Source organism: Hypanus sabinus, chromosome 15, assembly GCF_030144855.1.
Source record: "Hypanus sabinus isolate sHypSab1 chromosome 15, sHypSab1.hap1, whole genome shotgun sequence".
NCBI classification, from domain to species: Eukaryota; Metazoa; Chordata; class Chondrichthyes; order Myliobatiformes; family Dasyatidae; genus Hypanus; species Hypanus sabinus.
This window is the reverse complement of record NC_082720.1, coordinates 80,907,132-80,932,387: the sequence shown is the minus strand read 5'-3', so window position 1 is coordinate 80,932,387 and position 25,256 is coordinate 80,907,132. Positions and strand designations below refer to the sequence as shown.

At 40.3% G+C, this 25,256-nt stretch overlaps 1 protein-coding gene across 1 annotated transcript in view; it reads right to left on the bottom strand.

Moving 5' to 3' along the window:
• The window catches only part of LOC132405271 (organic cation/carnitine transporter 2-like), a 52,945-nt gene extending 28,068 nt beyond the window's left edge, over positions 1-24,877 (bottom strand). Inside the window, exons 1-4 of the mRNA XM_059989950.1 lie at positions 24,491-24,877; positions 9,927-10,030; positions 7,784-7,938; positions 5,901-6,072 (exon numbers count right to left, since the gene is read on the bottom strand). Coding sequence (XP_059845933.1) covers positions 5,901-6,072; positions 7,784-7,938; positions 9,927-10,030; positions 24,491-24,877 — 818 coding nt within the window. The remainder of the gene's footprint in view (positions 1-5,900; positions 6,073-7,783; positions 7,939-9,926; positions 10,031-24,490) is intronic.
• Positions 24,878-25,256: the final 379 nt, after the last annotated feature.

Below are 25,256 nucleotides of genomic sequence, written 5' to 3'. Positions count from 1 at the left end.
CACATTTTGGACTCTTTTGTCTTCCTTTGAATTAGTTTAATGCTTTGAAGTTACAAAATGTAACAGTGGTGATGAGGTATTTTTAAAAAGAACCCAAGATGGCCACCAACCCATTGACATGCAGTGAGACATGGAATGGTGAGTTAAAAACAGCACAGAACAGCACACGCAGAAACAGTTGAGTTAAAAGGAAACAGCAGAAAACAGAGGAATTCAGTATTCATAAACAATGAGCACCAAGTGACAATAATAAAAAAATGAGAAATGGCCGGTTACATCAGAATGATAGATGTGTTTGATTATTCAGCAGATAACTAGCTCATGTATATTGAGGTAATTGAACAGTATTTTGAAGCAAATGAAATAGCCAATGAGAAACAAGTACCAGTTTTGCTGAGTGAATTGGGTTAAAGGCATACAGTTTACTTCAAAATTTAGCTGCTCTAATCAAACTAGCAGAAGTGAGCTTTGCTGCTATTCTAAATGTAATGCAAGAACACTTAGAATCAAAACATTAATGTTTTCAGAATGCTTTTGGTCAAAATCAAAAGGAAGGCAAGTCTATTTCAGCATATGTGGCTATACTGAAGGGATTGTCTCAGTATTGTAAATTCAAAGAGGGGCTTAATGTACTGAGAGATTGTTTTTGTGGGACATTACAATAAAGTATTAAAAAATGACTACTTCAACACATACAAACAAGCTGCATGAACTCAGCAGGTTGGGCAGCATCCATTGAAATGAGCAGTCAACGTTTCAGGTCGAGACCTTTCATTAGGCTACTGACTGAAGCACAACCTACATTTAAAAGAGTAGTTGAAAATGCTGTAATAATGGAAACAGCAGACAGAGATGCAATTGAGTTGCAGTCAGGAATGAAAGTGAGCATGAACCAAACAGCAATGTCTAAACCAACCTGGATGAACAAATTGTGTTACTGTTGTGGCAGGGGCTCACATACATCACACCAATGTAGAGTCAAAGGTGACACTTGCAGAAAATGCAACAAAGAAGGTCACATACAAAGAGTATACTGGGCAGACAAAAGTAAATGGATGGCACAGGGAAGAGAAAAAGATAAAAAGTCAAGCTGCACTTTCAAAGTATGCATGCTGTTGATGAAAAACTTAATAATGATGAGATGACACAGGAATATACAGACAAAACTTACAATGTGAAAGCTAACAATAGATAAGCAATAGGGCTTATACCAGAAGTGAACGGCAAATTAATTGCAATGGAATTGGACCCTGGTTCAGCTGTTTCAGCCATTGCATAAAAAGAGTTTGCATGACATTTCAAAGATACTAAACTGCAGATATTGGACTAAGAATTTATAGCAGAAAATATATCTTCTGTGGGATATATAACAGTGGAATACAACAACCAACAAACCACATTGTATGTGGTTAAAAATGGGAGGACCAGTGAACATTGGTCATCATGGTTCACTGAGTCAACTATAACTTGAGAAGAAGATGTCAGTGAACAATGTGACCAGAGACAACATCCTTCAGACAGATCACGAAATTACTTCTTGTATTTCCATTGTTTCTTCTTTGTCTTTCAAATACATTTCAGCTACTATTGGAGCCCAGGATTTATAGTTTGATGGTGTGCTTTCAGGCCAATTGAGCAATCTGGTGCCTTGTTGGCTCTGGGGGAGTTTGGTGAGGTTTCAAGCAAAGTTTGTGGTCAAGAGGCCAAAAGCCTGGAGACGGGCACGAGCACATGATTGATTCTATTTCTTGCCAATCTCACTGATTAAAGCTTCAAGGAAGATTGAAATCAACAAGTAAGTGAGTGAGGGTGGAAGGCGAGTGGGTGTTCAGTGCCATCTGCCTACAAGTGACTGGTCTCCTTCTCTGCTCCCTCTTGCCCGTTGCTGCTGGAGGATGGGTCAAGGGCAAAATTGAATTGATGATGTTTATGTATTGGACTCTGTGCTTCAGGTTATGGTGTGTTTCTGCTTTCTCGTTGCTACATATTTTTTGTTCTGGCCAGCAGTCAATAAACAGTGCAGTGTGAGATTGAATTGAATTGAACTGAAACCGAACAGCCATTCAACACACACAAAATGCTAAGGGAACATCTACGGAAAAAGTACAGTTGACATTTCATGCTGAAACCCTTCAGCTGGACTGAAGAGAAAAAGCTGAGGAGTAGATTTAAAAAGTGGTGGGAGGGGAGAGAGAAATAACAGGCAATAGGTAAAACCTGGAGGGTGAGGGATGAAGAAAAGAGCTGGGAAATTATTTGGTGAAGGAGACAGAAGGCCATGGAAGAAAGAAAAATGAGGGATGCGAAGAGTGGACAATGAGATAAGGTGGGAGAGGGAGGGTTGGTGGGCATTACCAGAAGTTTGAGAAATTGATGTGTAAAGGGGGGATTTCTTCTTTTTCTTTGTTACTGCGTATGTTAATCAAAATGGCTTCTTTGTTTTATTAAAAGTAGGAATGCTTCTTTGTTGCGAGAAAGTGCTGGAAGCTTGTTTGGGTTAAAATTTACTGATAACGAGAATTGTATTCCTTTGTAAATCAATTGGGATTAATGTTGTTCTTTCTTCTGAGTCTGTAAGCTATTGTTGGTGGGCTTTTGGGGAGATCGGCATGAGGGGAAGTGATGCTGTAAACTGGGCAAGGAACAGACCCCAAGCGGGGGTCCAAGGCCAGGAGGTACCCCGACGGGAGGAGACGAAGATAGATGTGCTTGGTTGACCACTTCGGGTGGTCCTGAGCTGCGAGTTGAGGAGTTCGGTGGGGATCGAATGGTGGCCAGAAGACTTCAGTAATTGAGCTCCAACAGTTGTGCATGAAGTGGTTTGGACTTTGATAAGTTTGGTGCCTTTTCTTTATTTTCTTTTCCTTCATGTGTACTGTATCATTATTAATTAGTTAGTTATAGTAATCGTTATAAACTGTAATCATTTAATCGCATATGGTGTCCTGTTTGTTCTTTGGCGAGGTGGGGACATAACACAGCATCCACACAAGCTGATTACCCAGTTTGGCAGGGACGAAGGCTGCTCCCCCTAGACGAGAACGAGCTGAGCGAGCCTGAGGTGACTCAGGGGGTTACAGATGTTTATGCCATCAGGTTGAACACCCAAATGAAATGCAAGGTGTTGTTCCTCCAACTTAAGTGTGGCCTCTTCATGACAGTAGAAGAGGCCATGGATGGACATATCGAAATATGAATGGGAAGTGGAACTAAAATGGGTGACCACTGAGATACCCCGCTTGCTCGGGTGGATGAAGCACAGATGTTCGGTGAAGTGGTCTCCCAGTCTACATCAGGTTTCACTGATATACAGGAATCCACACTGAGAGCACCAAGCACAGTAAATGACTCCAATAGTCACAGGTGAAGTGTCACCTCACCTGGAAGGACTGTTTTCAGCCTTGAATGGTAGTGAGGGAGGAGGTGTAACACTTGTTCTGCTTGCAAGGATATGTGCCAGGAGGGAACTCAATGTGGTGGGGGGGGGGATGTCGAATGTAACAGAAAGTGTGAGGGAAAGATATACTTGGTGGTGGGATTCCATTGGAGGTGGTGGAAGTTTCGGAGAATTATGTGCTGGACTCAGAGGCCAGTGGGGTGGTACATTGGAACAAGAGGAACCCGTTCCCTGGTGTGGTGGCAGGAAGATGAGGTTAGAGCAGATGTGCGTGCAATGGAAGAGATGCAGTTGAGGACAGTGTTGATGGTAAAAGAAGGAAAGCCCCTTTCTTTGAAAAAGGAGAACACCTCCTTCATTCTAGAATGAAAAGCCTCATCCTGAGAGCAAATGCGGCAGAGCTGAAGGAATTGAGAGAAGGGAATGGGGTTTTTACAAGTAGTAGGTTGGGACGAGATGTAGTCCAAATAGCTGTGGGAGTCCATGGGGTTGTAATAGACACCAGTGGATAAGCTGTCTCCAGAGATGGAGACAGTGAGATCAAGAAAGGGAAAGGAGGTGTCAGAAATGGACCAGGTAAATTTGAGGGCATGGTAGAAGTTGGAGGCAAAATGGATGAAGTTGATGAATTCAGCACAGTTGCAGGAAGCAACACCAATGCAGCTGTTGATCCCTGGACTGTATTGCTGACTTTGTAATTTAATGGTTTATATTCTGTGTTTTTTGTCCTTTTTTTGCTGTTTATGCATTTTCTTTTGCACATTGGGGGTTTGTTGATGTTCGTAGAACAGGTTCCATGGTTTTCTTTGTTTTATAACTCTCTGTGAGAAGACAAATCTCAGGATTGTACATATACTTTGATAATAAAGTACTTTGAATCTTTGGATATTCAACCACAATTTGCATATCTTATCCTATGCAATGAAGACATCTGAAAGAAAATTAAGAAAGGTAGTTGATGATGCAACATCTGTCTCCACACTGTACACCATGAATCTTTGCCCAGCATAGGACAAACAGGTGTTGGTGGCAACCTCTGTGCCTCTGGTTGGAATGCACATTGGATCAAAGAAAGACCATGCAGCTCAGAGGAAACGTGAAAGTGACAAAAGCAGTGGTCTGACTACAACAGTTTTTGTTGGCAACATATGTGAGAAAGCTTCTGGTATGTTAATCAGGCAGTTACATGCAAAACATAGCTTGGTTTTAAGCTGGAAGTGAGTTCAGGAGTGTTGCCAGCATTCATCGTTTGTGAGTATAAAGAACAAGAATCTACTCTGTGTGCATTAAAGTCATTGCAAGAACTTCAAGTGGGAGACAAAAAGCTGCTTGTAAAAGTAGATGCAAAGACTAGAGCCCAGCTAGCTGAATGGAAGGCCAAAGATAAAGGAGTCCATAGAGTTACAAAAACAAAGGATTCATCGTATAATGTTGCGGATGAGTAGAGATCAGCTCTAAAGGGAGCAATAGAAGGATTAATAAGAGAATACTCCAGTGAAGTAAATGCACATTCCCAAGTTCAAGATGCACAAACTAGAAGAAGAAAAAGGAAGCAGAAAGGTATCCAGAGCAGTTAGAGCAACTTCCTGTAGTCTCAGAATTAACTCCTGCAACCGCCACAGAGAAGACCTCAGAACCTGAGATTGTTTTCACAGCCACAAATCTCACCTGTCAAGCAGAGTGATCCCTCTTGCCAGGAAAGACGATATCCCACAAGAGTAAGAAAGCCTCCACAGTGATTAATCTTTCGGCCTGAATGGGATCATTTAAAATATGCTACGCTGTGGATGTCTGCATATAGTATCTGTATTGCACCATATATTATATATATATAGTTAAGATGCATTCTCTGTTGAGTTGGAGTTTACAGCTAAGCAAGGAGGAGTGTTGTGCATTTAATATTACAATAATATTTGGATAATCTTGTATATATAGGTTGATTAAGCATTCTTGTTCATTTAAATAATTCTTTACAGTTACATGTATAAATCCGTGAATTGTATACGTCATCATGCTGCTACATGACAGATTTAGATTAGATTTAGATTTAGATATGTGCGCACCTTGCTAAAGTAAACATGAAGTTAGACTACAACACACACAAAATGCTGGTGGAACACAGCAGGCCAGGCAGCATCTATAGGGAGAAGCGCTGTCGACATTTCGGACTGAGACCCTTCGTCTGCTTATGAAGTTAGACTCACATTTTGGACTCGTGCTTTCCTTTGATTTAGTTTAATGTTTTAAATTTACATAACAGAACACATGCACTGAGTAATGTGGAATGCCAAATTATAATAAAATTAGTTCTCTATTTTCTTAATGTAGATTTGTTACGATATGAAAAAAATTAATATATTCTTCATTCTTACACATTCATCAAAAAAGAAACACTAATGTTCATGGTTTGAGTTGGATTCTAAGGACAATGTCAAACACATAATTTTTATCTTGCTACTTTAGAGCCCATCAAAAGTGCTTAAGTAAGTTATTTCCTACATACCACCATAGAGGAATGTAGAGTAGTCCTGGAAGAGACAAGGCAAACAGTAACATCCACCAGCTTCGTATGAAGTATGCGATCAAAGGTAGGAACATGTAGCCAATTGCATAAGAAATACAGAGTCCTAGTGTAGAGTAAATAACCCGAATAGATTTCCCAAGAACTTCAGATCCTGTAAGTAAAGTAAGCCAGGACGAGGCCAATTATAATTTTGAATGATTCACAAATTTTATTTATAAAAAAGTACTTAAGAGGATAAAAAAGTAATCAGAGCTAGAACAAGGCCCCCTGAAAACCAAAGTAAAGACTGGAGATGGATGAGCTGCTCAATGAACATTTCTTTTCTGTTTCCACCATGGAGAAGACTGAAGACAGAACATGAGGCAGCTATTGGGGCTAGAGTACAATAATGCAAAGGAGGTGCTTGGATTTATAAAATGTTTGAAGGTGGATAAATCTCCAGGGACTGATCAGGCCTATCCAAGAACACTGTGGGAAGCTTGAGAAGAATTGCTGAAGCTCTGGTTAAGGTATATACAAATTCACTAGTGATGGTGGTGTGCAGGAAGAAGGAGGGATACTGTACTGTATCTACTATACTGTAGTTCCTTTATTTAAGAAGTATGCCAAAGGAAAACCTGTGACCAGAAACTCTAAGATCTAGTACATTACTAGAATGGATTCTAAAGGATAAGATATGTGATCTAAATGCATTTGGAAAGACAGGGGTTGATTAGGGATCAATATCATTTTCATGGCTCTTTGTGTGGAAGATAATGTCTCATGAATTTGATTGAATCTTTTGAAGAAGTAACCAAGAAGATCAATGAAGACAGGGCAGTGGATGTGGTCTATATGGACTTCAGAAAAGCCTTTGATATGGTAGACTGCTATGGAAATTTGGATCATATTGGATCCAAGGTAAGCTAAATAACTAATGGGTGGTGTCATTGACAATACTGATGGTTGTCAGGATTTACAGAGTGATCTTGCCTAGTTGGGTTGATGAATGGCAAAGGTAGTTTAATCCAGATGAGTCCTCGGTGTTCCATTTTGGGAAGACAAGTGAGGATAGGAATTTCACAACAAACTGTGAAATCTTGTAGAACAGAGAGACTGAGGAGACCAAGTACATGGTTTCCTAAAAGGGTCATCACAGCTAAACAAGGTAGTGAAGAAGATTTTTTTTGCATTCTGGCCTTCAATCAGGACAGTGAGTATAGGTGCTGGGATGTTATGTTGCAGTTATACTAGACAGTCACAAGGCCACATTTGGAATATTGCATTCAGATTTGATCACCTTCCAGAGGAAATATGCCATTAAACTGGAAAGAGTTTGAAGGATGTTGCTGGGACTCGAGGGTCCAAGTTCTGGAGAAGGGCTGAGCAGGTTGGGACTTCCTTCACTGTAGACTAGGAGGATAAGGATACTTCTTATATAGGTGTATAAGATCATGAAGGATAGATAGGGAATGCACTTTGTCGTTTTTCAAGAGTTGAGGAGTCTATAACTTGAGGACAGGTTTAAGACAAGATGGGATGGACAAAATGGGAAGCTGAGAAGCTACCTTTTCACCCAGAGAGTGGTCAGTATACACAATGAAGCTGCCAGAGGAAACGATTGAAGCAGGTCCATTAACAACATTTTAAAAGTAGTTACAGTGGTACATAGATAGGAAAAGTTTTGAGTGATATGGCCAAACATGAGTAAATGAGGCTAGCTTGGTCAGCATGGACCAGCTGGGCTGAAGGGGTCAGTTTCCATGCTTTATGACTGACTATTACAACTGCTTAATTAAATGAATTTAAAATTTAATGTCAAACTAAGAAATAAGTCATTAAACATATCACTGAAATTGTCTGACTGTAAAGCAGGTACTTACCAATAACAAAGGCAGCTACATAGTTTGAAATCTGTCCAATACCCACAAAAAAATTAAGAAGGCAAAATATTTCCCAGTTTGGAGAGAACACCTGAATCATGGTGAATCCAGTCTGTACAGCCATGGTTCCAAACCAAACAGCCTTCCGCCCAAACCTAAAAATTAGAAAGTAAACTTCAGACCAACACATTATTTCTGTTAAATCCACTTTCTCTGTTACCACTAATAGAGAAGTAATAATAATCATAAACATAGAGCCACCATTGCATTTACTTGTACTCAGGCAGTGTGTCAGCACTGAGGGCAGCTTATATCTACTCCAGCTTTGTATGGTTGATGAAGAGGATGTTGGTTTGCAGACTCTGCCATAAGTGCAACAGGAAGTACTGGAAAGGTCCAACAGGATGTAGACTAGTGAGGTGAGGCACTCTTTCTACTATTTATATCAGTTTCTGTGCTTTTTCTGAACAATCTAAAGGTTCTCGCTGTCATCCCTAATGATTTAACTCTATTTTAAGTTGATCTGGGTCAGGATTGCTCAACCATAGAGAGGTCTGCCTGCTATTGGCCACAGGAAAGTGTTTAGTTACTTTTTTCGAACAATGGAGACATCATTGGATCATTTTGTTTGCCCATTGGTAATGCCTTGCCATGAAAGAGCTCAAAATCATGTATCAGAATCTGTTTCAGGAGTCCGGTGTTGTAAATAATGAGGCCTGACTAGTAGATCTGAATGAATATAATGAAGTTCCAAGGGCTGAGGATTTTGTCCTAAGATAAAGAAATTATATACATCTGCTTATTCTCCCAATGGATTTGGAAAAGTTTACAAAGGCAGAGTATTTTCTCTTTTGATTTATGGTACCAGCTAAAAGTCCATGGTTTAAGAATGTACAGAAGTGCAGAGTAGACTATAGGTCTAGTGCCAGGTTTGAGATATTTATCTTCAATGACATTCTCATTCTTTCTCTCCCTATTTTCATCTCTCTCCTTTGCCCAAAGTGTGCTTGTGTCATGAAGGTGACAGGAGATTCATTACCAAAGTTTGCTTTCACTTGAGGTGATATCCCAAAGCCTCCACATACATTTTGTTGACAAAAGGCAGAGTTGTATAGTGGAGGCTCATTTGTAGAGAGCATTTCACAGAAACCAACTTCCTTTCTGTTACTCCATCTACAGTATGCTTCCCACTGCCTCAGGATGAATATCCCGTCTGCCTCATGATGGATGGAATCAGTATTGGGATTTAGGAACAATTCTTCATCAGTGAGAGAGCTGAGGCTAACCCTGTTGATGATAGAAGAGAGGCCCTTCTGTATTTATCATAGATAGATTTCTCTCCTTTCTTGGATATTTTGATAGCACATCTGAGGTCTCCTGACAAGTCTCTATCTTTCTAGACATAGAAGATAATTTTATAAGTTTGTGATGGAAACTCCTCTTGGCCAATGTTCAGAATTTCAGCAGGGATATCGTATGCTCATAGCACATTGTCCTTTTCAGTTAGTGTATGGGCTTTTTAATTTGAATGTATGATTATGTGTTGACACATATTTTAGTGGCTGCATCCATTCATTAATATATTATTGTGTACAAATTATAAAATGTATATATACTTACACCAGAATCCACAAGCATATGCATTGATCAGGAAAGCATACTCAATTATTCATGGGTGAATCCACACACAATATATTTATAAGAAGCTCACCAGTGTACATAAATCCAAACATCTTGACATCTTATTGTAATTGTTGATTAATTATTTTATTTCTAAAATAAAGTTTGTTTTGTAAAATTAGGGATAAGGGAAAGGAAGCAACATTACTAATTGTAGTAACAATAATTAAAATTTATTTCAGGAGTTCAAATAGATAAAAATAGTTTGATTCTTCTATTGTTACCAACAGAGTGATTTCACTTTATGGAATATTCTAACAATAAAGTATAACATTTTTCACAAGCTTCCAAATGTTGAAAATATCCTCATTTCTTTAATGCACTGAAATCTCTTAAGTCATTATGTTTGGCATGTATACAGTATTTTACAATACAGAAGTTGGAAATCAGTCTGTAATGAACAAGCAGTTCATCAATTACTTATAATTAAATACCTAGTACAAGTGAGGATAGAATAACTCACCTGTCTGACAACTGGCCAGCGATAAAGGTGCCAACCAGCACTCCCAGGAAGAACACTGACATAGAAAAAGGTCCTTTCCAGTCATTGTTACACACCAAGTCCCACTGAAATGCAAGTACATTTTATTGCATGCTACCTGGGACAATTGCTAATTTATACAACATCTTTCATCTCTGAAATAATTGACAGGCATGAATTTACTTCTGAAATATAGTCAAATGTTGTTATATACCTATTTGTTATATACCTCTGATAAGTTTTGGAATAGTGTTATGGATATTTTTTCATTGACTGAAATATGGAGAAAGGTCCTGACCTGATATCTCATTTAAAAGACCATAAGCTATAGGAGCAGAATTAGACCATTTGCCCCATCGAGTCTGCCCTGCCTTTTTATCGTGGCTGATCCATTTTCCCTCTCAGCGCCAATCTCCTGCATTCTCCCTGTCTCCTTCATGCTCTGACTAATCAAGAACCTATCAACCTCTGCCTTAAGTATACCTAATGACTTGGCCTCCACAGCCACCTGTGACAATGAATTCCACAGATTTTCCACTCTCTGGTACAGAAATTCCTGCTCACCTTGTTTCTAAAGGAGGTATGTCATCATAATATTACAGCCTCAGAGCACTGCAACACTGAAGTAGACCCTTCAGTCTACCTAGTCTATGCCAAACTCTGACTCTGCCTCATCCCAAAACTCGCATATGGACCCTCTACACCCCTCCCAACCATGTACTTAACCAAACTTCTCTCAAACGTTGAAATCAAACCTGCATCCACAACTTCTGTCATCTCTTTCCATACTCAACTCTGCTCTCTGAATGAAGAAGCTCCCCTTAAACATTTCAACTTTCACTCTTAACCTATGACCTCTAGGGGTTAAAGGCAAAATGTTTCAGGGCAACTTGAAACTGAAAGAATGAAGCTATTCTTTTAGACTAAATTACGTGCACAATACAAGTTATACAGTTATCCTTGTCTTAGCATTCTGAGTCAGAGAATATTTATTCTACCAATTGAGCAATGCCAAGATATGACAGGGAAATAAATGAAGAGTCCACTTATCTCAACAATTTTTAAATCCATAAGCAACATTGGAATGCTTTATGAAAATTTAAAATCTGTGGATGTTGGAAGTGTGAAAAGAAAAAAGAAAAATTTTGGAAACATACCATTTGCAGCACTTTCTGCTTTCATTTTAAATTATTATGAACTTAACACAATATGTTTAATCTGTTGACCTTGCCTACCTGGCAAAATCTGATAAGATGTGTCCAATTTGAGTTATGACAGGTATGCATTTTCAAAAATATTTGGGCTTGGGTAATAATGCGTAATGCTATTCAGTGCTTTTTCCAGATTAACTTGACTTGGTGCAAGGGTAATGTCTGGTAGGACACTGAGCCATGGAGCAATTGAAGAACTTGACCCATGATGGGAGCAGGATTTTACGGTGCTGATTTTAAGTTTGTAAGGCAAGGGGTGTACAATGATACCCAGATTTGGAGCATCAATTTATATCGGTCACAATTAGACAGAGCAGAGAGTTTGGAAGGAATTCCACGCAGTCACCAGAATGATTTTTTTTTTTCCGTAGACAGTTGTCAAGTTTGAATCTGAATTATATTTTGGGTATAATATTCCATAAATGCCTACACAGGGTTGGAGCAGTCAAGATGACTTTTTTCATTATTTTCCCCTACTCTTTCTCACCTCTGCTGAAAATTAATTTCCAGCTCCAAGTTTCTCTCTGGTAGGTTGTTCATCTGTCCATTCAAAGGGAGAAGAACCATTAGAACCTAAGTTCAGTAACCTTTCTCTGCTTTCAGTGGGGCTAAGCAACGTACTTCCATCTTCTTAACTGAAGTTATAGGTGGAAAATGAAACAAAGAATGCTGTTTAGCTTTTTCCATCTTATTTACATTTTTAGCATTCAACTTGTAGCAGCCCCTGGCTGGAACTTCCAGTCTCCCTTCTCTGGCAAAGTTTTGGGTATGTCATATAAAATGAGTTGGTGCATGTATCTTTTTTCCTATATTCTCTGCTTTGCATTAAGAGGCACAGAAAGGAATAAAACAAGTACCAGTTAATAATTAAAGCATTTAAGGTTTTTTTTGCTAATCTAATAAAATCTGTTCCATATGTCTGCATATCTGCGTGAAAAACAATTCCTCTCCACTCATCTCACTTGAAACTTGAAGCTTGCTTTGTGGCATTTTAAAGACTTGGATCATATCCCAGATTACTATTGTTTCAGCCACTGAAAACAAGTTCAGCCTCTGAATGTGTGGCTGCTTCGTAATGTAAAGGTTTCATACATCTTAGATAGTATTAAAGATTTACCATATAGCTTACATTGTAAAAGAATAATGAATGCAAGACAATAATTCTTATAAACGGATTTGATGACTAAATATCAAAACTGAATTACTGTTTTAAAAAGTAGCTGGAAAGAGAAACCACTGCTAAATGAGAAGGGACAGGAAGGTGTTTGGGCAAGCATACTACAAAGGAAAGTGGAGGACAGTCATAGCATGATCATACAAGTACTATTGTTACAAAGTCTATAAGCACTGCAGGGTTATTTCCATTCAGATGTAGCTGTAAAGCAATTGCTTCTTTTGCTGGTGGAATCTATTGCAGAATCACTAACAATATAGAAGTCCCACTCAAAGGTTAAAGTGTTTATATATATTTATTAAATATTGTGCAAAATGTCATTTTAAATTAAAGATACTGTTTTTAAGGTAACGTGAATTTTAAGCTTTGCAGATACTTTGGGGACATTTAAAAGAAGTCTTAGATTGGCACATGGATGATAGAAAATGGAGGGCTATGGAGGAGGGAAGTGTTAAATTGATCTTAGAGTAGGCGAAAAGGTTGGCACGATATCATGGACTGAAGGTCCTGTACTATGTTGTGATATTCCATGTTCTATGTTCTTTTAGAGTGCTAAATATATCACAAAGTACGTTAGGTTCCAAACTTAGCTATTGTCTTCTTTGCCAAATATATGTGCTTGAACAATCAAATACTTCCTGGTACAATTTTGATTAACTTTCACCATACATGATGTTTGCTTAGCAATCACTAAAACACAGTGTTGATTTTTAATCTCATTACGTAACATTGTCATATTACTGAAAGGGCATGCAGACTGTTTCATTGTAGCAGTACAGTGTAACTGTTCAAGGTGAAAGCAGAAATCCTGCAACAATTTATTGAACTAGTTGGAAATAAAGAAATGAGGTAGATTCTAGAAAACTTCCATTTCATAACGCAGAATTAAGGGGTACCATTGAGTGTTTTGTAACCAATAAATGTAAATAATTTCAACATGCCCTTTTGTTGGCAGCCTGTTGGTAAGTTACTCTGTGAAAATGATCACTGCACATGTCGTGGTCAGTCAGAGCAATTTTTCAAAAGGAACCTTAAAATAGTAGTAACTATAAGAGAGAGCCAAGAATGGAGGATCTTTACCAAGGACAGAGGCACATTAAATGAATTCTCATCTGGAGCAATCTGTGAAGTGATTCTGCTTAACTCCATCCACACATCATGCAGTCCCTTCTCACTGCTACACCAGATCAACAAGTTGAAAAACCTAAGATCTCTGAAACAGATAATATCACTCTTGAAATTTGGGGTTGGCTTCAATTGAAGATTTCTCTCTTCTAGAAAACTTCAGAGATGCCATTTTCATGATTTTCTTGAAAGGGAAACAAATCTTTCTGTAATAACTAGAAACACAAGAGATTCAGCAGATACTAGAAATCCAGAGCAACACACAAAATGCTGGAGGGACTCAACTGGTCAGGCAGCAACTATGGAGTGGACCAAACAGTCAATGTTTTAGGCTGAGATCCTTCCTCAGGACTGGAAAGGAAGGGGTAAGTAGTCAGAATAGGAAGATGGGGAGAGGAAAAGCAGTACAACCTGGCAGGTGATAGGTAAGGTCAGGTGGGGGGGGGAAGGTGGAAGAGTGGGGGAAAGGTGTAATGAAGTGAATGAAGAGGAGTTAGGTGCTAGGCTGGTCTAGGTCTGCACTTTGTGTTTGAAAGACAATGATGTGGACATGCAGCAAAAGGCTCCCATGGATGGATGTCAGGCTGGTAAGTGAAGTGGACGGTGAGGAAAATGGTTGGTGTCCCTCCACCACCTCGCCCCCCACCCTCCCATTCAATGAGCCCTCAGGTCAGTTGGTCCAAGGATTAGAGGTTCTTTTATACACACCTGAACCTTCACAGTACTCAGGTGGAGAATTCCAAGGATTCCCTGCCCTTTTAGTGAAGAAATGTCTTCCAATCTCAGTCCTGAGTGGTTGCTGTCCCATTCAGGAGTAAGGTAAAATAGTGTGATATCTGGTTCAAGATAACCCAGACCGGGGAAACATCACCCAACTTCTGGCATGTCAAGCCAGGCAAGAGCTTTATATATGCTTCAGTGACATTGTCTCTCAGTCTTTTAAATCTCTCCTCATTGGTTAATCTCCCCAACCGAAGTGACAATCTAGGAAACCTCGGTAACACTCCCTCTATTGTATTCATATCCTTCTATAGCCAGGGAGATCAAATTAATACAGAATATTCCAGATGTAGTCTGATGAGGACCTCAACATGACTACACTGGGATATCTTTACCTTTGTACTCAAATTCTCTTGCAATCAAGTCTAATATACCATTATCCTTCTTGGTTAATTTTTTGACCCTGAAAATGGAGATGAGAGAGCATAAAAGAGAGAGATATACCAACTAGTTGAGTGGTGTCACAGCAAAAACCTGGCACTCAATGTCAGTAAGACCAAAGAGCTGATTGTGGACTTCAGGAAGGGTAGGAAAGGGAAAATGAACCAATCATCATGAAGGGATCAGAAGAAGGGAGAGTGAGCAAATTTCAATTTTCTGGGTCTTAGTATCTCTGAGGATCTAACCTGACCCCAATATATTAATGTAGCTATAAAGAATGCAGCTATATTTCATTAGGAGATTGAGGAGATTTGGTTTGTCCTCTAAAACACTGGAAAACTTCTGCTGATACACCATGGTGAGCAATCCGATAAACTGCATCACCATCTCTGGGGGGGGGGGGGGCTACTGCTCAAGATCGAAAGAAGCTAAAGAAAGTTGTAAAATTAGTCAGCTCCATCATGGGTTTTAACCTCTGTAGTATTTGAAACATCTTCGAAAAAAGTTGACTCAGAAAGGCGGTGTCCATTATTAAAGACTCCCATCATCCAGGACATGCCCTCTTCTCATTGTTGTCATCAGGAAGGAGGTACAGAAACTAGAAGGTACACTCTCTGCAATTCAGGAACAGCTTCTTCTAAATGGACATTGAACCCATTAACATTACCTCACTTTTTTATTATTTTGGTTTTAGCACTATTTTAATTTATCTATTTAATATACAAATATATATACCTACTGTATTCCATTTTTTCAACATTACATTGGACTGCTGCTGGGAAGTTAACAAATTTCATGACATCTGTCGCTGATATTAAACTTGATTCTGATTCTATTAAGCTTTAATGACTCAACCACAAGAATCTCCAGGACCTTCTAAATACCAATATCTTCAATCATTTAGTATTTAAAAAATATTCTGATGTGTATGACCTCATTAATTTCCACATTCTTCATGTGCCATCTGCAAAGCCATACTAATTAACTTAGGATGTCTGCATCACCAATAACCCACGGTGCATCTTCTTCATAGTTCATGCTGTATCCAGCTTTGTATCATTAGTGAACTTGCACATATTATACTTGGCCCCCTCATCCACATAACTGATATAGGTTGTGTGTCCCATCAGTTTCTGTGAAGCTGATTTGTCATACCCTTCCAAATGATAAGTTATAACTAATCTTTGTTTTCTTTACTGTTTAACTAATCCTTAAATATCACAGCATGCTCATTTATTCCATATGTTGTAATTATGTTAATAACATCTTGTTGGTACTTTATTGAAAGTTGAAGTATCTTACATTACCTATTCCACTAGATTTGATTTAGATTATCAAAATACTCCATCAAATTATTTAATATTAAAGTTGAGCAAACTTTTCAACTATTTTGCAAGTGCTCTGCCACAATAATGGATTATAGAAGTTTCCCTGCTTGAGATGAATACAGATAAAACTACTTTGCACATCAGATAGCAACTGATGAGGGGAAAATAACCTAATACATAATGCCTGTAATAATGAAAAGTAAATTAATCTGAACTCTTTTCCAACACTAATGCAAGATTAAGAAAAGATACACATGACTTGATCTGTTAAATCATCCAACTCAAAAGTATTAACACATTCCCTACCCTATCGTGCTCCCACTGTGATAGGTTCTTCCTTCACATTCCAGGACTTAAATGAAGTTTTTCTGAAAGGCTGGACAATGGCTGCAAAATAATTGCCCATTGTGGATTTCAAATGTTTCTTACTAGGACAAAAATATGTAAGAAACAGAATCTTCATAATCTGGATGGTGCTATTGGAATAGCTGGCAACATGGGCATGAACATTCAGTGCTAGAGATAGGTGTTCTGTGGGGATCAGGTGACACATGACAGAAAAGAGAACATAGTGCAATGGAGTAATGTCAGATATCAAATCATGGAGTTATAGAGCAATACTGCCTGGATACAGGCTCCACAGCCCAATAAGTTCATACCAACTATAATACCCATCCACAAACATACTGATCACGTCTTGTGTAGGTGCATCCAAATCACTGATATAAATAAACAAATAACCCAACACCAACCCCTGTGACACAGCTCTAATCATTGGCCTCCATTCCAACAAACAACCTTCAACCATCACCTGCTGCTTCTCACCTTCAAGCCAGTTTTGAATCCACCTGACTACTGTAGCTCATGCTGGATTCCATGGACCCTAACCTACCAGAACAGCCTACCATGCGGGACCTTGTTGAAGGCCTTGCTGAGGTCCAATAGAAAATGTCCACTCTTCTAGCTTTCTCTCCCTCATTTGACTTCCACAAAAATACCAATTCTTCAGATATTTCTAGATCATCAAATAGACAGCTGCCTGTGGCTTGTCTTACAACCTGTTATAAATAAGTTGTCCTTCGGCTCAGCATAATCCTCTGCAATCTCAATGTAACTGCCTGAGTCACAGCTGGGGACTTTTTTGGACTCAATTAGATATGAAAACTGGAAAGGAACTGCATGCTTTCTTAATCACCCACTTACAACTTAAAACTAACAAAGAGGATTTAAAAAATCATGATCTTAACTGTTAATATTTCCACACAAGAATTAATGGATGAATTGTATTTTAGTAATCAGCAGTCTTTGTTCTAAATTCATAAAGCCTTTCATGTTTAATCCCCAGATTATCCGAAACTCGGAATGATGCATGCCAACATTCCAATGGAAAATATCAAGCTATTAAGTTCTGAAGTTAATTAATTTATATCATATAACACCTTGGTTATAATTACATTGCATGAAAATATTTAAGATCCAGCAAATTAGACTCCTTAGTGTGTACTTAACAAAATCAGAGAATTTCAGTTTCTGCACAATATGCAATATCCCTAAAGAACAATAATAGTGCCAGCAGGTAGAACACAGTTATTTTATTAAGTAAAGCTTTTCAGACCATTCATTCCTTAAAATTGTTTAATTATACATTATATTAAAATAAATCATAGACATGGTACAGAAAGACTGGCATTTATTGGTCATTTGCCATTCTCTGATGACTCAGCAACAGTTGGGTGTATAAAAGGAGGACAGGAAGATGAATACAGGGCACTGGAGGAGGACTTTGACAAATGGTGCAAGCTGAATCATCAGCAGCTCAACATCAGTAAGACAGAGCAGATGGTGATGGACTTTAGGAAGACTAAGCCTGCACTGCTCCCTGTTACTATTGATGATGAGGACATGGATATGTGAAGGCCTACATGTACTTGTGGGTGCACCTGGATGACAGACTTAAGTGGAGTACCAACACAGAGGCTGTGAGCAAGGGCCAGACTTGGCTCTACTTCCTGAGGAGACTAAGGTCCTTTGTAGTATGCAGTCCTCTCCTTTGAGCCAGTTCAATCTTCTACATGGTGGCGTGCTGAGGCAATGGCATCAACACAGGTGATGCCATCAGGTTCAATAAACTGATTAGAAAGGCTGGTCCTGTTATAGGAATCAAACTGGGCACACTGGACACTGTGGTGGAACAAAGGACCTGTGGCAACCCACTTCCTGGCACACGCAAACCGGCTCATAATTAGTCAGCATATGGGCACAAAGGCCAAGTCCGCAACAAAGGGTGAAAAGCCTGGGGGGGGTTTGTGAGTACATGTCTCTTGGAGCGTCCGCGCCCGGGGAGGACGGGATGAGGGAGGCTTTAAAAGCAAGGCTGTGAAGTTCGAATAAAATTATCATCTTTGATTGCAGTTTACTGACTCCATGTCATTATTTTAGCACTGTGTGTAGCACACCGCTACAGACCCAATGGAAAATCCTGGCAATTCTGGACAATGTTAAACAATTCTGGATAAAGGCACACTTAAAGTGTTGGACAAGGAGTTCAAAGAGTTAGAATTAGTAACACTGAAAAAAACTATAATTGTCCCAGATAGAATAATGTGTCTCTTGCTCTGGAAGAAGCATTAGAATTGTCTGACTGAGAAACTAAATGTATTTTGTTGATGTACATACTGTGGCCACCAGATACCTATGGCGGAGAAAACAAATGTTTAGGATGGTTAATCAGGTTATATGCTTTGTCACGGATGATGTCGAGCTTCATGAGTGTTATAACAACTCACCCAGGCAGATAGAAAGTGTTCCGTCAAGCAACTATCTTTATTTAAATGTTTTAAGGCATTTATATTTTCTTTAATTTACCTTGTGGTTTATGTATAATAGAAAGGCCTTGTGGTATCAAAGTGAGTAACTTGCTCCCCAGGATATCCAAATTCAACTCACAGCCACAATAGTGCTGGTCCGTTTAACCTTCTCATCAATGGTGATCTTCAAGTTGGGAATTCCATTAATGGTAATTCCATTAAATGTCAAGGGTAGATGAATAGTTTAGGATGGTGGTGAATATTGGCGGCTTGCGTTGAGGCACTTGATGGTGTGTTCACTGACCTTGGCAATCAGCTTGCAGATGTTTCATCACCAGTCAAGGTGACATCATCAGCGTGCAGTTGTTAGTTTCTCTCCGGGAGTGCTCGTATTTATATAGTCTGTCCATTCACTTGCCCCAGTCCTGATTGGCTACCCCTTCAGTTGATCTTTGAATTCTATTAACTTGGGCTCCTTTGGCTCCAAAGAGACCCTTGTTACAAGGATTAGCCCTTGGAATAATGGTCAGGGAGGCACAGAGAGAATATGTAATTACTGACAACTACCTTTATTGTCTTCCATCAGTTTTCCTGACCTTCCATGAACAGTCGAAGAATAGAAAAGATAATACCAGTTAAAAAGAAGACCTTACTGGCCACACATTCTTTGTAATCCCATTTCAAATCTCCATGTCTGTGGGCACCTCACTTCCATGATAGTGAATCTCCTACAGAATCATTGCTGCCAGCGCACACAAAGCTCCTGCTTTTATATCCATTTCTTAACAATTCAAACATTGCATTCCAGTGTCATGTGCCTGACCTTTAACATCTTTTTCACTGGCTCCACTCTATGCCAGCATTCAGTTATTGCCCCCTTCCCAGCAAGGGATGAATGGTAATCTATGGCTCTTTGATCTTAATCAGCAACCAGCTTGAATCACGTAGGGTTATTACAGAGCCCAACAGTCACAAACTTGCATGTTATATCCAACCAAAGAAAACCTCTCAAATAACTTTTTATTTGGGAATGATCCCTGGTTCAGCAGATGACCTGGAGCATAATTGTGTTGATCTTAAAACACTGATCAAAACAAGTGAGTTTAACTCACAAAATGAAGAACACAGAGTCTCTTCATAAAATGGCAGCCTCCATCTACAAGCACATGGCAAGTAAAAGACAATTTTTATGTCTGCTTCCACTGTCCTTGATTCACTCAAATTCACTGATCGGTAGGCTATTGTTCTTTCTGGCCAACATCCTGCATCATAACTATAATTGTAAAGGGGAAACAGCATAGAGATGAGAGGTAGGTGATAGGTGGAATCAACTTTGGGGAGGGGAAGTGAGCAGATTGCGGGGTAGATGATGGCTAGAAAGAAACAGGTGGAGGGCGTACAGTTGTAAGACTGGAACTGATGAGTGATGCACAGATAAGGAGAGACTAAAAGGGATAAAAAAGAACAATGGGGCAGCATACCACTGGGAGAGTGGAGCATGGATGACTAACAGCCGACTGAAAAGTTTGAGCATGTAGATATTAAGGAAGAGGGTGTGCTGGAGCTTTTGGAAAGCATCAAGTTAGATAAGTCTCTGGGACCAGACGAGATGTACCCCAGGCTACTGTGGGAGGCAAGGAAGGAGATTGCTGAGCCTCTGGTGATGATCTTTCCATCATCAGTGAGGACAGGAGAGGTTCTGGAGGATTGGAGGGTTGCGGATGTTGGTCCATTATTCAAGAAGGAGAGTAGAGATAACCCAGGAAATTATAGAGCAGTGAGTCTTACTTCAGTGGTTGGTAAGTTGATGGAAAAGGTCCTGAGAGGCAGGATTTATGAGAGGCATAATGTTATTAGGAATAGTCAACATGGCTTTGTCAAAGGCAGGTCATGCCTTATTAGCCTGATTTAATTTTTGGGGGATGTGAGTAAACACATTGATGAAGGTAGAGCAGTAGATGTAGTGTCTATGGATTTCAACAAGGCATTTGATAAATACCCCATGCAAGGCTTATTGAGAAAGTAATGAGGCAAGGGACCCAAGGGGACATTGCTTTGTGGATTCAGAACTGGCTTGCCCACAGAAGGCAAAGAGTGGTTGTAGATGGGTTATGGAGGTAATCAGTGGTGTGCCTCAGGGATCTGTTCTGGGACCCTACTCTTTGTAATTTGTATAAATGACCTGGATGAGGAAGTGGAGGGATGGGTTAGTAAATTTGCTGATGACACAAAGGTTGGGGGTGTTGTAGACAGCGTGGAGGGCTGTCAGGGTTTACAGCAGGACATTGATAGGATGCAAAACTGGACTGAGAAGTGGCAGATGGAGTTCAACCCAGATAAGTGTGAGGTAGTATATTTTGGTAGGTCAAATACGATGGCAGAATATAGTATTAATGGTAAGACTCCTGGCAGTGTAGAGGGTGAGAGGGATTTTGGGGTCCAAGTCCATAGGACACTCAAAGATGTTGCGCAGCTTGATTCTGGGCTTAAGAAGGCATATGGTGTGTTGACCTTCATCAGTCGTGGGATTGAGTTTAAGAGCCGAGAGATAATGTTGTAGTGATATAGGACCCTGGTCAGACCCCACTTGGAGCACTGTGCTCAGTTCTGGTCGCCTCACTACAGGAAGGATGTCGAAACCATAGAAAGGGTGCAGAGGAGATTTACAAGGATGTTGTCTGGATTGGGAAAAGTTTGAGTGAACTCAGCCTTTTCTCCTTGAAGTGATGGAGGACGAGAGGTGACCTGATAGAGGTGGATAAGATGATGAGAGGCATTGATCGTGTGGACAGTCAGAAACTTTTTCCCAGGGCTGAAATGGCTAGCATGAGAGGGCACACATTTAAGGTGCTTGGAAGTAGGTACAGGGGAGATGTCCGGGGTAATTTTTTTACACAGAGAGTGGTGAGTGCATGGAATGGGCTGCTGGCAGTGGTGGTGGAGGCAGATATGATTGGGTCTTTTAAGAGACTCCTTAATAGATACATGAAGCTTAGAAAAATAGAGGGCTATGGGTAACCCTAGTTAATTTCTATGGTAAGGACATGTTTGACACAATTTTGTGGGCTGAAGGGCCTGTATTGTGCTGTAGGTTTTCTATGTTTCTATGAAGAGACAGAGGCTGGAAGGTGATAGGTGGAAACAAGACACTGCAGGTAATTAAGGATTAAGGTAGGTGACAATGGAACAATTTGGGGGAAGGGAGGGCAAGAGGATGTATGAGAGCAGATCGAACTAGTTTGAAGAAGGAAATAAAAGATCCAGTAAGTATAGTGTGTGAATGATCAGCAGGTGGAATACGATGGGAAAGGGGAACAAAACGGAGTGATGAGTGGAGGAGGTGGGAGCAGCATTGAGAAGGCAGATCATAGATCCACATGAGAGATAAAAAGCACAGGGCTGTGGTTTACCTGAATCTGGAAAATTAATTGTTCAAAATTCACAAACTCACCTCCAAACTCCCTAGACATATGACACTTCCTTGTTGAACTGGATCTTTGATTTCCTGATCAATGGACTACAATCAGGAATAGGCAGCGACACCTCTGCCATGATTATCCTTGCTATCGGTGCACAGCAAGGATTCAACCTCAGGCCCCCACTCTGCTCTCTATCACACACTGCTAAAAGGATTCTGCTCTGACTTCATCTACAAGTTTACAGGTTGCACCATCATATTGGGCTGAATCTTGAAAATAAAGAGAAACTAGAGAACCTTGTGACATGGTGTCATTACACTAACCTTTCCCTTGATATCAGTAAAACAAAAGAGCTGATGATACACTTCAGGAGGTGGAACTGTGTGCACCATCCTGCTTACATCAATAGTGCTGAAGTACTATAGTGCACCTTCACCTCTACTTCATCAGGAGATTAAAGAAATTAGGCTTATCTCCATTGACTTTCATCAAGATTTATTGATGTGCCATGAAAAGCATTCTATCTGGAAGCATCACAGCTTGGTATAGTAACTGCTCTGACAGAGATGGCTAGAAACTGCACAGCTTTGGACTCAGCTCAGCGTATTATGGAAACCGGCGTCCCCTACATGGACTCGATGTGTAATTCTCAGTACCTCAGTAAAGCATCCAACATAACCAAAGACTCCTCCCATGCTGGACATTCCACCCCCCCCCCCCCCCACTGGGCAGAGGGCGGCACAGTAGCGTATTGATTAGCACAATGCTTTACCAGGCAACCAGGTTCAATTCCTGTTGCTGCCAGTAAGGAGTTAGTTCATTCTCTCTGTGACCATGTGGGTTTCCTCCGAGTGCTCCATTTTCCTCCCACAGTCCAACGACGTACTGATTGGTAGGTCATCGGTCATTGTAAATTGTCCAGTGATTAGGCAAGGATTAAATCAGGAGGTTGTTGGGGACTGCAGCTCGAAGAGTTGGCATGGCCAACTCTGTGCTCTGTCTCAATAAGTAAATAAAAAGACACGAAAGACTGAAAGCTGGTAACACCAGGCTTAAGGGCAGCTGGTACCCCACTGTTATAAGACTACTGAATGGATCTGCTGAATTATAAAATTGACTACCTCACAACTTACCTCATCATGTCCTTGCCCATGATTGTCTACCTGCACTGTGCTTCCTCCATGACTGCAACATTACGTTTTGCTTTCTGTTATTGTTTTCCTTGTACTATCTCAATACATTGATGTGATGAAATGATCTCTAAGGAGGACATACAAAATTCATATGACAGTAATAAACCAACTTATCCATTTGCCATACCACTGAGTCTACCCAGGCGGAACACGAGGTCCAGTTTGCATTTGATCTCACCATGGCAGTGGAGAAGACCAAGAACAGATAAGTTGGTGTGAGAGGAGTTGAAATGCCATGTGATGAGGAGGTCAGGATGGCCATAGCAGACAGAGAGTGGGTATTCCACAAAACAGTCCCCTAGTTCGAATAAACTTCTCTTGGGCTTTCAGCTGGGAACAGGTATCAATTATAATCGAGGTTTTGATGACAAACTCTGCCAAGAAGTTGGAAGAGTTCGTCATTGAAACATTGGCTATAATCAATACCTGAAATTGGTTGGAAGCCCTAGAAGAGTTTATTCATCATATATGCTGGGAAAGCACCAGATCCTTTTTCAGTCCTCTCGTTTATTATGCAACTCTTGTTTGTGTTTTACATGGTGGAGGATATGAATTTGTTAGTTCCTCCAGAGAAGTAGTCCACCTGTTGCTATAGTGCTGCCTACTGACGCTCTGCTGGGTAGCCATGGAGGTGAACATGGTTAGTGATGTGAGAGGATAGACACTAATGAAATGGAATGGTTAGTCTTCCGAAGTGTCTCTCCATGAATATTGTCAGAGCAGTAAATATCAGGACAACTTGATCATATTATATTACCACTTTTTTCCACTTTGCCTCGCAAAATGATAGAGGCTTTGGACTGAGGTGACCATTCGCCACAACATACCCAAACAGACTAAAGAATACCACAAACGTGGGTGCAGAACTTTGTTGCAGGAAACATTCAAGATCTGAAATTAGAATAAAATAATACTTTCGGGACTGGATGAAATCCAAACAAAATAATGAAAAGCATTAGTATGACAGGGAACACGGATTAAACATTTAAAGGTACCTGTCCGGAGGCCGTATTAACAGGTACAATATTTCAATTAAATTGCATCTGTCCCTTTTATTCATCACAAATCGACACCGTTACAACTATCTTCACAAACTACGCTCGGGCTAACTCTTGCCGGGGACGGTACCTCGGTGACGATAGTGGAGATGTACTGCTCCTTACTGTACTCCCATCCATCCAGACACGGTTCCTGTTCGATCTCAGACAAGTTGAGGAAGTCTGGGTCGGGGAATGTCTGCGAAAGGTTCAGTATCACGTCCAGCCGGTACCGAGTGCACTTGCTGTGCTGTTGTTGAGCCCCTTCTACCAGGGGGATCGTCCTGTCCCTCCACGCATCGCTGAGATTAAGGTTCCCGGGAACGAGGCAGCGATGCTCAGGTACATCTCCGACGAAAACTATGGAAAGTCCGCAGAAACCGTTGGGTAAAATGCTGACACTCAAAAGAAAGAAGATAAGTCTCTGGTACGGTCCCCATTCTCCCAGGAAAGCAGTCACTTCATCGTAATCCCGCATGTTAATTGCAGTGGCGGAGCCGGTGGCGACTTTCTTGCGGAGACTGAGCATTGACCGATGGTAGGCGGGTCCGAAGTTTGCTGTTCCAAAGCCCAATAATTCTGCACCGTTACAACCTATACATGGAAACTCAATATTGAAAATGCAGCTGTCCCACCCCCAGTCCCGAAATAGTACAATAAAAAGCGTGGCTGCAAATCCGCCAGCAAGAATGTGGTCAGTAGGGATCCCATGAAAAGAAGAATTTAGCAGGATTCGACGTGGTGACGTGATGAGAAACTGCACTCTGAGAAACATTCACATTTCATGTCGTTTTAATGAATCCATCTGGTAAAACTTAGTCAGGGCTGTTGGCGCTTAGACTCAGAAACATCCCCCT